Source organism: Sardina pilchardus, chromosome 2, assembly GCF_963854185.1.
Source record: "Sardina pilchardus chromosome 2, fSarPil1.1, whole genome shotgun sequence".
Taxonomy (NCBI): Eukaryota; Metazoa; Chordata; class Actinopteri; order Clupeiformes; family Clupeidae; genus Sardina; species Sardina pilchardus.
The window spans coordinates 45,616,310-45,630,182 of record NC_084995.1 but is presented as its reverse complement, the minus strand read 5'-3'; the positions used below and the strand labels follow the sequence as shown (position 1 = coordinate 45,630,182).

At 49.6% G+C, this 13,873-nt stretch overlaps 1 protein-coding gene across 1 annotated transcript; it reads right to left on the bottom strand.

Annotated features, from left to right (window-relative positions):
- Positions 1 to 4,560: 4,560 nt before the first annotated feature.
- Positions 4,561 to 5,382, bottom strand: LOC134099911 (GTPase IMAP family member 7-like). Its single transcript, XM_062552948.1, has one exon. It carries the CDS (start codon positions 5,380 to 5,382, stop codon positions 4,561 to 4,563), a length of 822 nt encoding a protein of 273 aa, XP_062408932.1.
- Between the last annotated feature and the right edge of the window lie 8,491 nt (positions 5,383 to 13,873).

Here is a 13,873-nt window from a genome sequence, read left to right as displayed (position 1 = left end):
GCCCTGTGCCATACTCACTCTGGGATAGTAAACATGCCCTCTGCCATACTCACTCTCTGGGGAATTAAACATTCCCTGTGCCATTCTCACTCTGGGATAGTAAACATGCCCTGTGCCATACTCACTCTGGGATAGTAAACATGCCCTGTGCCATACTCACTCTCTGGGGAAGTAAACACGCTCTTGAGCAAAGCCATCTGCTGCATGTCCAGAGGCCCCATCCCTTGGTCTTGAATTGAATTACACCATGTAAAGTACATAACAGAATAGTGATTTGGGATTATTGAATTACACCATGTAAAGTACATAACAGAATAGTGATTTGGGATTATTGAATTACACCATGTAAAGTACATGACAGAATAGTGATTTGGGATTATTGAATTACACCATGTAAAGTACATAACAGAATAGTGATTTGGGATTATTGAATTACACCATGTAAAGTACATAACAGAATAGTGATTTGGGATTATTTGTCGGTATCTCCAAGCAACAGTTCAAGACCCAGGAGCTGAATTTTCTTTTCTCTCCTCTAACATTGCTAACAAATGCAGGAGTAGTATAGTTAAAGCAGATAATAGATTATGCACAATATAAATGTCCTATACCTTAAAATACTGTATGCCATTCTCTCCACGGATCTACCATACTCACTCTGGGATAGTATACATGCTCTGTGGCATACTCACTCTCTGGGATAGTAAACATGCTCTGTGGCATACTCACTCTGGGATAGTAAACATGCTCTGTGCCATACTCACTCTGGGATAGTAAACATGCCCTGTGCCATACTCACTCTGGGATAGTAAACATGCCCTGTGGCATACTCACTCTGGGATAGTAAACATGCCCTGTGGCATACTCACTCTGGGATAGTAAACATGCCCTCTGCCATACTCACTCTGTGGGGAAATAAACACGCTCTTGAGCAAAGCCATCTGCTGCATGTCCAGAGGCCCCATCCCTTGGTCTTGAATTGAATTACACCATGTAAAGTACATAACAGAATAGTGATTTGGGATTATTGAATTACACCATGTAAAGTACATGACAGAATAGTGATTTGGGATTATCGAATTACACCATGTAAAGTTCATAACGGAATAGTGATTTGGGATTATTGAATTACACCATGTAAAGTACATAACAGAATAGTGATTTGGGATTATTGAATTACACCATGTAAAGTACATGACAGAATAGTGATTTGGGATTATTGAATTACACCATGTAAAGTACAGTACATAACAGAATAGTGATTTGGGATTATTTGTCGGTATCTCCAAGCAACAGTTCAAGACCCAGGAGCTGAATTTTCTTTTCTCTCCTCTAACATTGCTAACAAATGCAGGAGTAGTATAGTTAAAGCAGATAATAGATTATGCACAATATAAATGTCCTATACCTTAAAATACTGTATGCCATTCTCTCCACGGATCTACCATACTCACTCTGGGATAGTAAACATGCTCTGTGGCATACTCACTCTCTGGGATAGTAAACATGCTCTGTGGCATACTCACTCTGGGATAGTAAACATGCCCTGTGGCATACTCACTCTCTGGGGAAGTAAACACGCTCTTGAGCAAAGCCATGTGCTGCATGTCCAGAGGCCCCACCCCTTGGTCTTGCATTGAATTACACCATGTAAAGTACATAACAGAATAGTGATTTGGGATTATTTGTCGGTATCTCCAAGCAACAGTTCAATACTCACTCTCTGGGGAAGTAAACACGCTCTTGAGCAAAGCCATCTGCTGCATGTCCAGAGGCCCCACCCCTTGGTCTTGCATAAGCACCAGCATCTGCTGCATGTCCAGAGGCCCCATCCCTTGGTCTTGCATAAGCACCAGCATCTGCTGCATGTCCAGAGGCCCCATCCCTTGGTCTTGCATAAGCACCAGCATCTGCTGCATGTCCAGAGGCCCCATCCCTTGGTCTTGCATAAGCACCAGCATCTGCTGCATGTCCAGAGGCCCCATCCCTTGGTCTTGCATAAGCACCAGCATCTGCTGCATGTCCAGAGGCCCCATCCCTTGGTCTTGCATAAGCACCAGCATCTGCTGCATGTCCAGAGGCCCCATCCCTTGGTCTTGCATAAGCACCAGCATCTGCTGCATGTCCAGAGGCCCCATCCCTTGGTCTTGCATAAGCACCAGCATCTGCTGCATGTCCAGAGGCCCCATCCCTTGGTCTTGCATAAGCACCAGCATCTGCTGCATGTCCAGAGGCCCCATCCCTTGGTCTTGCATAAGCACCAGCATCTGCTGCATGTCCAGAGGCCCCATCCCTTGGTCTTGCATAAGCACCAGCATCTGCTGCATGTCCAGAGGCCCCATCCCTTGGTCTTGCATAAGCACCAGCATCTGCTGCATGTCCAGAGGCCCCATCCCTTGGTCTTGCATAAGCACCAGCATCTGCTGCATGTCCAGAGGCCCCATCCCTTGGTCTTGCATAAGCACCAGCATCTGCTGCATGTCCAGAGGCCCCACCCCTTGGTCTTGCATAAGCACCAGCATCTGCTGCATGTCCAGAGGCCCCATCCCTTGGTCTTGCATAAGCACCAGCATCTGCTGCATGTCCAGAGGCCCCACCCCTTGGTCTTGCATAAGCACCAGCACCTGCTGCATGGCTGCTGTGTTCCACGCGTCTCCCTCGGCCTCACAGGGCAGGCAGGCGCCTCCGTTCAGCTCCACTACTTCCCCGATCTTCCTCCTGAGCTCCGCTAGGCTGTGCTGGTCTTCCCAGAAGAGGCACCTGCTCCCACACCTCCGGACGAGCCACTGCAGGGCGTGCCCAGCGCTCCGGACGTGCTCCTCGATGCTCCCGGCCGCCAGTGGGTTCCCTGCGGAGTGGAACATCACCAGCGCGCGCTGCCACACCGCGGCCCCGAGGAGCTCCAGGTGGGTCTGGACCTGAGCGCGCCGGCGCTCCGTGAAGCGCAGGTGTGTGGGGATCTGCAGCACGAGCACGTGGGGGCCCGGCGCACACAGCAGGAGGCTACGCCGCAACTCAGCCTCCGTCTCCTCCACACCGCTGTCGCTCGGCAACATCTGAACCATCACTCCAGTGATCATCTCCGCATCTCCCACAATCCACTGCTCCCTCTTACACTGGACCGTCACTCCTGAACACTCCTCTCTGTGTGATGGCTCAGCATCCTGGGGACCGTGCGTCTCCCCTGACGACGGAGATGGTTCAGCATCCTGGAGACCGTGCGTCTCCCCTGACGACGGAGATGGTTCAGCATCCTGGAGACCGTGCGTCTCCCCTGACGATGGAGATGGTTCAGCATCCTGGGGACCGTGCGTCTCCCCTGACGATGGAGATGGTTCAGCATCCTGGGGACCGTGTGTCTCCCCTGACGATGGAGATGGTTCAGCATCCTGGAGACCGTGCGTCTCCCCTGACGATGGAGATGGTTCAGCATCCTGGAGACCGTGCGTCTCCCCTGACGATGGAGATGGTTCAGCATCCTGGAGACCGTGCGTCTCCCCTGACGATGGAGATGGTTCAGCATCCTGGGGACCGTGTGTCTCCCCTGACGATGGAGATGGTTCAGCATCCTGGGGACCGTGTGTCTCCCCTGACGATGGAGATGGTTCAGCATCCTGGAGACCGTGCGTCTCCCCTGACGATGGAGATGGTTCAGCATCCTCAGCACCACCCGTGTTTCCTGATGCCTCAGCTCCACCCGTGGGTTCTGATGGAGGTGGGTCAGCATAATTTAGGAACACGACCCTCGTCTCTGAGGGACGCTGATAACCTGGAAGACCAACCATTTATGTAACTCCATATTGACTCCTTATACTATTATACATGTGTTTATCACCATCAGAACTCCTCAATGATCTTTATACAGGTTTATTGATATTCATTCACCATTGTAACTCCTCATTGACCTACTGTATATACAAGTGTTTATATGTTGATGGTGGCATGCAGGACTGTATTCTATTGCGGAACATACCCATATGGGATTAGAACAGTATTCTATTGTGGAACATACCCATATGGGATTAGAACAGTATTCTATTGAGGAACATACCCATAAGGGATTAGAACTGTATGCTATTGAGGAACATACCCATATGGGATTAGAACAGTATTATATTGAGGAACATAGCCATATGGGATTAGAACAGTATTCTATTGAGGAACATACCCATATGGGATTAGAACTGTATTCTATTGCGGAACATACCTGTATGGGATTAGAACTGTATTCTATTTTAGATAGATAGATAGATACTGTAGATAGATACTTTATTGATCCCCAAGGGGAAATTCAAGTATTCTATTGAGGAACATACCCATATGGGATTAGAACTGTATTCTATTGCGGAACATACCCGTATGGGATTAGAACTGTATTCTATTGAGGAACATACCCGCATGGGATTACAACTGTATTCTATTGCGGAACATACCCGTATGGGATTAGAACTGTATTCTATTGAGGAACATACCCGCATGGGATTACAACTGCATTCTATTGCGGAACATACCCATATGGGATTACAGCTGTATGATATTGAGGAACATACCCATATGGGATTAGAACTGTATTCTATTGCGGAACATACCCGTCTCTCTACTTAGTTCCGTGTCCGTCTCTTGAGCCTCTGTGTGGAGTAGACCCCTCACTCTGTCCAGCTCCTGCAACACGTGTTGGTCAGCTGGAGAGTCACTTCCTGCTGGAATGGTCTCCATCACCTGCGACAGCATGTTCCTAATCTTCTCACTGATCTCCTGCAGCTGGGACAGGACAGATGCGGCTCGGATCTCCGCCGCCATCAAAGTCTCCATGGCGATTGTGTAATGACCGCCCTCATTTTCCGTGATGGTTTCCTCCAACCTCTCCATCAGCTCGGAGATCTGTCTTTGGTCGCCTTTGTTTTCGTTGTCAATGACGTGATATCTGTTCCCACATTTCTCTACCAGATGTTTGAGGCACCCTTCAATCTCGATGTGCTGCTCAATGGGAGCGCCCCCTAGCCAGCCCCCGTAGGTGAACAGCACCACGGTGTGTCTCCACACACCCTCCCCGAGGAGCTCCAGGTGTTCCTGCAGGTTCCTCATGATGTCCTCGGTGAAGGTGACCTGCACAGGTATGTGTATCAAGAGGACGTGAGGTCCTGGACTACACACACCCACGCTGTGTAGGATCCTCTGCTTGGTGGGCTCAGGAGTGCTCTTGAGGCTGACGTTGCTCCACCATCCTGGAGCCTCCACCACAGTGAGCTGTCTGCCGGCTACCTCCCCCTGTCTCTTCACACACTGAGCTGTGCTGCTCCGCAGGTCACACTCCTGTCTGCCCAGGATGGTGTTGGCACTTGAGCTCTTCCCTGCAGCTCGGCATCCCAGCAGCACAGCCATGACCTCTGACCTGGCAGGGGATGTTCCTGTAAGGTATGTAACACTGTAAGGTATGTAACACTGTAAGGTATGTTAAATACAGCATATGGATAAACAGTACATTAGCACTATACATACGTATGGCTTATTATTGTTAAAAATGTCTTCACCAGATGGGGTTTATTTGCTTTGTGGCTAAGTATCAACCCAAACTCACGCTTCAGGGCCTGGAGGTGTCGTCTTCGCCGCTCCACCTTCTTCCGCCTCTCTGTTGCTCTCTCTTCCTCTTCCTCCATCTGTTGCTGCAGCTCCTGCAGCACCTGTCTGTTCATCTCATAATGGCCACCACTGTTAGCCGCCACCATCTCTTCAATCTTCTCCAGCAGCTCTGTTACCTGTGCGCGATCAGTCCTGTTCTTATTGTTGAGGACGTGATATCTGTTCCCACATTTCTCAATGAGCCAGCAGAGGTGCTCTCCCTCACTCTCAATGTGCTGCTCAACGGGTGTGTCTCCCAGCCAGTCTCCGTAGGTGAACAGCACCATGGTGTGGCTCCAGACAGACCCACAGAAAAGCCTCTGAAAAGTGTCTTCTATTTCCTGCCGGAGTGGACTTGTGAACGTGTCATCTACACACACAAGCAGCAGAAGTGCATGCGGCCCAGGATCACACATGGACACACTCTGTACCATTTCCTGTTTGAGGAACGCACATCCGTATAACCAGCTGGGAGCGGTAACCACGGTGACCTGCCTCCCAGCTACCTCTCCCTGTCCGCTCTCACATTTGGATGTAGAGCACGACTCAAACACATCTTTGCCCAGGATTCTGTTTCCTGTCGCAGACTTCCCAGAGTTCTTGAATCCCACCAGAACAATCCTCAGTGATGACTGACGTAGATGATCTTTAAGATAAACAACATAAATACATGTTTTAGTAGTCAACATGCTATGATGTCATGACAAAAGATCTATACATCTCTAAGTAGCCAACATGTTACGATCTCATTACAAAAGATCTATACATCTTTAAGTAGCCAACATGTTACGATCTCATTACAAAAGACCTACACATCTTTAAGTAGCCATCATGTTATCATGTTATGATGTCATGACAAAGGACCTATACATCGTTTAGTAGTCATCATGCTATAACGTCGTTACAATGGTCTGAATGGTTTACAGCACTTTCCGTAGTTATAGTTACATACTCTAACTGATGTACTGGATCACAGGGTGCATTCCAACTGTGGCCTCACAAACGAACACACAAAAACAATACACCAGCTTGGCCTTCTAATCAAAAGTGCCATGCTAGGATCAATAGTGCCATGCTAGGATCAACAGTGCCATGCTAGGGTCAATAGTGCCATGCTAGTGCCATGCTAGGGTCAATAGTGCCATGCTAGTGCCATGCTAGGATCAACAGTGCCATGCTAGGATCAACAGTGCCATGCTAGTGCCATGCTAGGGTCAACAGTGCCATGCTAGTGCCATGCTAGGATCAATAGTGCCATGCTAGGATCAACAGTGCCATGCTAGGATCAATAGTGCCATGCTAGTGCCATGCTAGTGTCAATAGTGCCATGCTAGGGTCAACAGTGCCATGCTAGGGGCCCCAGCCGTGGCGCGACTGGCTGGGGCACCTGCACCACACGCCGGCGACCCGGGTTCGATTCCCGCCCCGTGGTCCTTTCCGGATCCCACCCCGACTCTCTCTCTCCCACTCGCTTCCTGTCATTCTCTCTACTGTCCTGTCCAATTAAAGGCATTAAAAGCCCAAAAAAATAACCTTTAAAAAAAAAAAAAAACAGTGCCATGCTAGGGTTAACAGTGCCATGCTAGGGTCAACAACATGCCATGCTAGGGTCAATAGTGCCATGCTAGTGCCATGCTAGGGTCAACAGTGCCATGCTAGGGTCAATAGTGCGATGCTAGTGCCATGCTAGAGTCAACAGTGCCATGCTAGGATCAACAGTGTCATGCTAGACTACGGTCTTCTTTAATTTTCATTTAGTATTGAAAGCCTCTCCAGAGCCTGCTACTCACCCAGTGAGGACCTGAGCTGCTCTCTCTGTGTGTGTGTGTGTGTGTGTGTGTGTGTGTGTGTGTGTGTGTGCGTGCAGAGCTACTCACCCAGTGAGGACCTGAGCTGCTCTCTCTGCTCCTTCACCCTCCTCCTCCTCCTCTCTGAGCGTTCCATTACCGCCTTCTTCCTCTCCGCTAGGTTTTGCAGCGCACCTTCATTTCCTGTAAAGGTACAGCTGTCATTTCCTGCCAACATCTCTTCAATCTTCTCCAGCAGCTCTGTTACCTGTGCGCGATCAGTCCTGTTGGTATTGTTGAGGACGTGATATCTGTTCCCACATTTCTCAATGAGCCAGCAGAGACTCTCTCCCTCGCTCTCAATGTGCTGCTCAACGGGTGTGTCCCCCAGCCAGTCTCCGTAGGTGAACAGCACCATGGTGTGGCTCCACACACCCTCCCCGAGCAGAGCTACGTGCTGCTCAGCCGATATCTTGTGTGGTTCAGTGAAGCCAGCGTCCACACGTAGGACGAAACAGAAAACATGAGGCCCCTGACCACACACACGCTGACTGAGCACCATCTCTCTCTTGACCATCTCAGGGCTGCAGGCAGGAGGGATGTGGCCGAGCCATCCAGGAGCCTCCACCACCGTTACCTGCCTCCCAGCTACCGCTCCCTGTCTCTTCACACACACAGCAGATCTCTGCCCCGGCTGAAACCCCTCTCTGCCCAGGATGGTGTTTCCTGATGAACTCTTCCCTGCATCTTTGAATCCCAGCAGCACAACCCTGAGCTCTGTTTCGCCTCTAGGAGGCGCTGTCCTCCTCCTCTGTACTGATTTCTCTGGGTCTGCTCTCGACTCCTCTGTCACAGCCAGAAATCTCTTGGCGTTCATCTCGTAGTGCAGTCCAGCGTTCACCGCCACCATCTCTTCAATCTTCTCCAGCAGTTGGGTGACTTGAGCGTCATCGTCGCTGTTAAGGTCGAGAACGTGATATCTGTTCCCACACGCCTCCACAAGCCACTTGAGCATCTTGCCTCTCAGCTCAAAGGGCCTGTCTGCTGCCCTCTGCTGGCTGAATGGGACTAGCGAGGCTTCCTTGGCGCCGCGGCCAAGCAGACTGGGCAGCGTGGAGAACCTGCCCCTAGAGGCCTGTGCCAGCCACTGCAGCATCCTCCTCCTGGCCTCTGCGGGCTCCTCGGCAGGCGTGCGCTGAAGGAAGAGGACGAGCGCGTGCCGCCAGGCCGCACGGCCCAGCAGAGCCAGGTGGTTGGACACGGCGTTCCTCTCCGCCTCTGTGAAGGTGGTGTTCTCATGGATGACCAGCAGGGCGGCGTGGGGTCCTGGAGAGCACAGGGCCACGCTGCGCACGATCTCCTGTTTCAGGAGGGCAGGAGAGTCCTTACACATCTTCAGGTCGTAGTCTGTCCATCCTGGAGTGTCCACCACGGTGACCTGTCTCCCCGCTACCTCTCCTCGCCTCGTCACGCACGGCAACGCCCTCAGGCCGGGGTCAAACGCCGCTCTGCCCAGGATGGTGTTTCCTGCGGAACTCTTCCCAGCGTCTCTGTTGCCCAGCAGCACCATCCTCAAGTCAGAGAGCTGGGAGACTCTCCCTGTTGTCAAGACAACACACACATCGTTTATGACCTCCGCCAAGGAGGTTATGTTTTCATTGGGGTTCATCGGGGCCAATGTTTCAATATTCATTTACACTTAGCCACAACTACTCACAGACAGTCTCAGTGCATCGTTTTTGGATTTATACCAACTGTTGTGATATTCAGCACATAGGGGCATATACCCACAACCTGTTCTAAATAATGACACTCACGCACACTAGTATTTCAATTTCAATTTTCAATTTAATTTCACTTATAGAGCGCCAAAACATTTCACATGTCTCATGGCACTGTGTTAAACACTCAGATTGCTCTAGAAGAGTGTGTGTGTGTGTGTGTGTAGTCTGTACTCCAAGAAACATTTTTAAGTTTTAGTTTTAGGCCTTCTGAAACAAAGTGTGCAACGTTACCCTGTGTGTGAGAGTGTCCAGTCTGCCTCTTGAATTTCCCCTTGGGGATCAATAAAGTATCTATCTATCTATCTACAGTATCTATCTATCTATCTATCTATCTATCTTACCCCTTATGGTCATCTTCCTCTGGTCATTACAGCTGAGGCTCCTGTCCTTCAGATCAGTGCACGGCTCAGTGGCCTTACAGCAGCGCTTCCTGTGGGAAGAGAACACACACACACTCGAGATGCATGGGTCTAAATCAAACTTTGAACCCCAACCCCTTGAAATCCAATCTGATACATACACAAACTCTCTCTCTCTCTCTCTCACACACACACACACACACACACACACACACACAAACAAACTCAACGCGCATGCACACACACACACACACACACACACACACACACACACTAGTGCTGCTGCTTGTGTTCAGTTACCCTATAAGGAAGATGGTGCAGTCTGGGCGTATCTTAATCTGCATCAGCAAGCGGATTCCCTCCTCCAGTAGCAGCCCCTTCTCCTCCACCAAGTCCACATCAACAACTTTCGCTTTAAAGCTGCCAAATGAGAAAACACTGGATCAGGTAAACACTCAGACTGATATACACACATACGCATACACACACAAAGCACAGGCTGTATCAGGTAAAGACTCACACACACAGCCTGTGTTGTATCAGGTAAACGTTCACACATAGTAAACTGGGCGTTTCATTCATTCCAACGTTAAACAGGTTTTATTTGGTTGCTGACATGATCCAACCTCTTTGGATGCATGACTCTTTGGATAAAAGGGTTTGCAATAGAGTGCGTAAGGGAAAATGTCACGTTGTCCTGGCAACGCGATTTCCAGTTTTAAACAAACTGCAAATGGCATTTTCTATTGCCTCACTGTGTTGTTTCTTTCGAAATGAAAATTAACTAATTTTAAGCAGTGAAAATCACTACCATGTCGAGGCGTTTATGTATTCTTCAAGTGTATGAAAAAGGAGAACTACACACAAAAATATGTAAACAAAGTCTATAATGTAACGGCAAGCTGGGTTAATATATGATTACATAAAGTTAGCTAATGTCAACCGATAAACCGACCAACTTGTAAATTAATTAGCATAAAAACGTTCCCTTTTCTGTAAAACAATCATCTGGCATAGGCATTTCACGTTGTGAATTTGGTTTGTTTAGAACAGATATTCAGTTGCTACGGAAAGGTAACATCACACTTTCTTCAGCTTGATCATTCACTTCCATTCACTTATGAGTGCATTTTAGGGCGTTTCTTACGTTACATTGGGGCAGGTGCGAGTGAGGGCGTCCCTTACATTAACGCCCGTAGCTTGAGGCAGGAGTGGATGAGGGCATCCCTTACATGAACGTGTGTAGACTGGGACAGGTGCGGATGAGGTAGCTCTTACGTTAGTGTGTGTAGACTGGGGCAGGTGCGGATGAGGTAGCTCTTACATTAGTGTGTGTAGACTGGGGCAGGTGCGGATGAGGTAGCTCTTACGTTAGTGTGTGTAGACTGGGGCAGGTGCGGATGAGGTAGCTCTTACGTTAGTGTGCGTAGACGTGGGCAGGTGCGGATGAGGTAGCTCTTACGTAAGTGTGCGTAGACGTGGGCAGGTGCGGATGAGGTAGCTCTTACGTTAGTGTGCGTAGACGGGGGCAGGTGCTGATGAGGTAGCTCTTACATTAGTGTGTGTAGACGGGGGCAGGTGCGGATGAGGTAGCTCTTACATTAGTGTGCGTAGACGGGGGCAGGTGCGGATGAGGGCGTGTCTTACATTAGTGTGTGTAGACGGGGGCAGGTGCGGATGAGGTAGCTCTTACGTTAGTGTGTGTAGACGGGGGCAGGTGCGGATGAGGTAGCTCTTACGTTAGTGTGTGTAGACTGGGGCAGGTGCGGATGAGGTAGCTCTTACATTAGTGTGTGTAGACGTGGGCAGGTGCGGATGAGGTAGCTCTTACGTTAGTGTGTGTAGACGTGGGCAGGTGCGGATGAGGGCGTGTCTTACATTAGTGTGTGTAGACGTGGGCAGGTGCGGATGAGGGCGTGTCTTACGTTAGTGTGTGTAGACGGGGGCAGGTGCGGATGAGGTAGCTCTTACGTTAGTGTGTGTAGACGTGGGCAGGTGCGGATGAGGTAGCTCTTACGTTAGTGTGTGTAGACTGGGGCAGGTGCGGATGAGGTAGCTCTTACGTTAGTGTGTGTAGACTGGGACAGGTGCGGATGAGGTAGCTCTTACGTTAGTGTGTGTAGACTGGGACAGGTGCGGATGAGGTAGCTCTTACGTTAGTGTGTGTAGACTGGGACAGGTGCGGATGAGGTAGCTCTTACGTTAGTGTGTGTAGACGTGGGCAGGTGCGGATGAGGTAGCTCTTACGTTAGTGTGCGTAGACGTGGGCAGGTGCGGATGAGGTAGCTCTTACGTTAGTGTGTGTAGACTGGGACAGGTGCGGATGAGGTAGCTCTTACGTTAGTGTGCGTAGACGGGGGCAGGTGCGGATGAGGGCGTGTCTTACGTTAGTGTGTGTAGGCGTGGGCAGGTGCGGATGAGGTAGCTCTTACGTTAGTGTGCGTAGACGTGGGCAGGTGCGGATGAGGTAGCTCTTACGTTAGTGTGCGTAGACGTGGGCAGGTGCGGATGAGGTAGCTCTTACGTTAGTGTGCGTAGACGTGGGCAGGTGCGGATGAGGTAGCTCTTACGTTAGTGTGCGTAGACGTGGGCAGGTGCGGATGAGGTAGCTCTTACGTTAGTTTGCGTAGACGTGGGCAGGTGCGGATGAGGGCGTGTCTTACATTAGTGTGTGTAGACGGGGGCAGGTGCGGATGAGGTAGCTCTTACGTTAGTGTGTGTAGACGTGGGCAGGTGCGGATGAGGTAGCTCTTACGTTAGTGTGTGTAGACTGGGGCAGGTGCGGATGAGGTAGCTCTTACATTAGTGTGTGTAGACGGGGGCAGGTGCGGATGAGGTAGCTCTTACATTAGTGTGTGTAGACGTGGGCAGGTGCGGATGAGGTAGCTCTTACGTTAGTGTGTGTAGACGTGGGCAGGTGCGGATGAGGGCGTGTCTTACGTTAGTGTGTGTAGACGTGGGCAGGTGCGGATGAGGGCGTGTCTTACGTTAGTGTGTGTAGACGGGGGCAGGTGCGGATGAGGGCGTGTCTTACATTAGTGTGTGTAGACGGGGGCAGGTGCGGATGAGGGCGTGTCTTACATTAGTGTGTGTATACGTGGGCAGGTGCGGATGAGGTAGAGGATCCTGGCAGCCCAGCGCTCGGTCAGGCAGCCCACCCGCAGATCCATCTGGTTGAGTCCAGGCAGAGAGGCCAGACCACAGACCAGAGCATCCACATGCTCATCATAGTCCTGAGTGCTGTAGCAACACACACACACACACACACACACACACGCACGCACGCACGCACGCACGCATGCACACACACACACAGTGGTCTTGTGAGAACTACTGTATATGGAATGTGTATAGTCAAAAAAGTAAAAATGATAAAGATTTATAGTTGTTTACTGTATTTCAAAATGTCAGAATTTGGCCGTCATTTTAATCACCTACTGTACAATCTCCACTGCAGCCTAAAGCACCTACAATCTCTACTGCAGCCTAAATCACCTACAATTTCCACTGCAGCCTAAAGCACCTACAATCTCCACTGCAGCCTAAATCACCTACAATCTCCACTGCAGCCTAAATCACCTACAATCTCCACTGGAGGCTAAATCACCTACAATCTCTACTGCAGCCTAAATCACCTACAATCTCCACTGCAGCCTACAGTAAATCACCTACAATCTCCACTGGAGCCTACAGTAAATCACCTCCAATCTCCACTGCAGCCTAAATCACCTACAATCTCCACTGCAGCCTAAATCACCTACAGTACAATCTTCACTGTTGCAGGAACTGGAGCTCACCTACAATCTCCACTGTAGCAGAAATCAACCTGAAACCCAAAGAAGGAAAGAGATATAAGATTTACTGTTGACATGCTTAGACCATACACACATACTATCACCATAGTAACCATACATATATACTATTGACATGCTCACACCATACACACATACTATTGACATGCTCACACCATACACACATACTATTGACATGCTCACACCATACACACATACTATTGACATGCTCACACCATACACACATACTATCACCATAGTAACCATACACACATACTATTGACATGCTCACACCATACACACATACTATTGACATGCTCACACCATACACACATACTATTGACATGCTCACACCATACACACATACTATCACCATAGTAACCATACACACATACTATTGACATGCTCACACCATACACACATACTATTGACATGCTCACACCATACACACATACTATCACCATAGTAACCATACACACATACTATTGACATGCTCACACCATACACACATACTATCACCATAGTAACCATAC

Coding starts and splice junctions, on each gene's coding strand:
- LOC134099911 (XM_062552948.1), bottom strand. CDS start 5,382: ATGGCTGTGCTGCTGGGATGCCGAGCTGCAGGGAAGAGCTCAAGTGCC.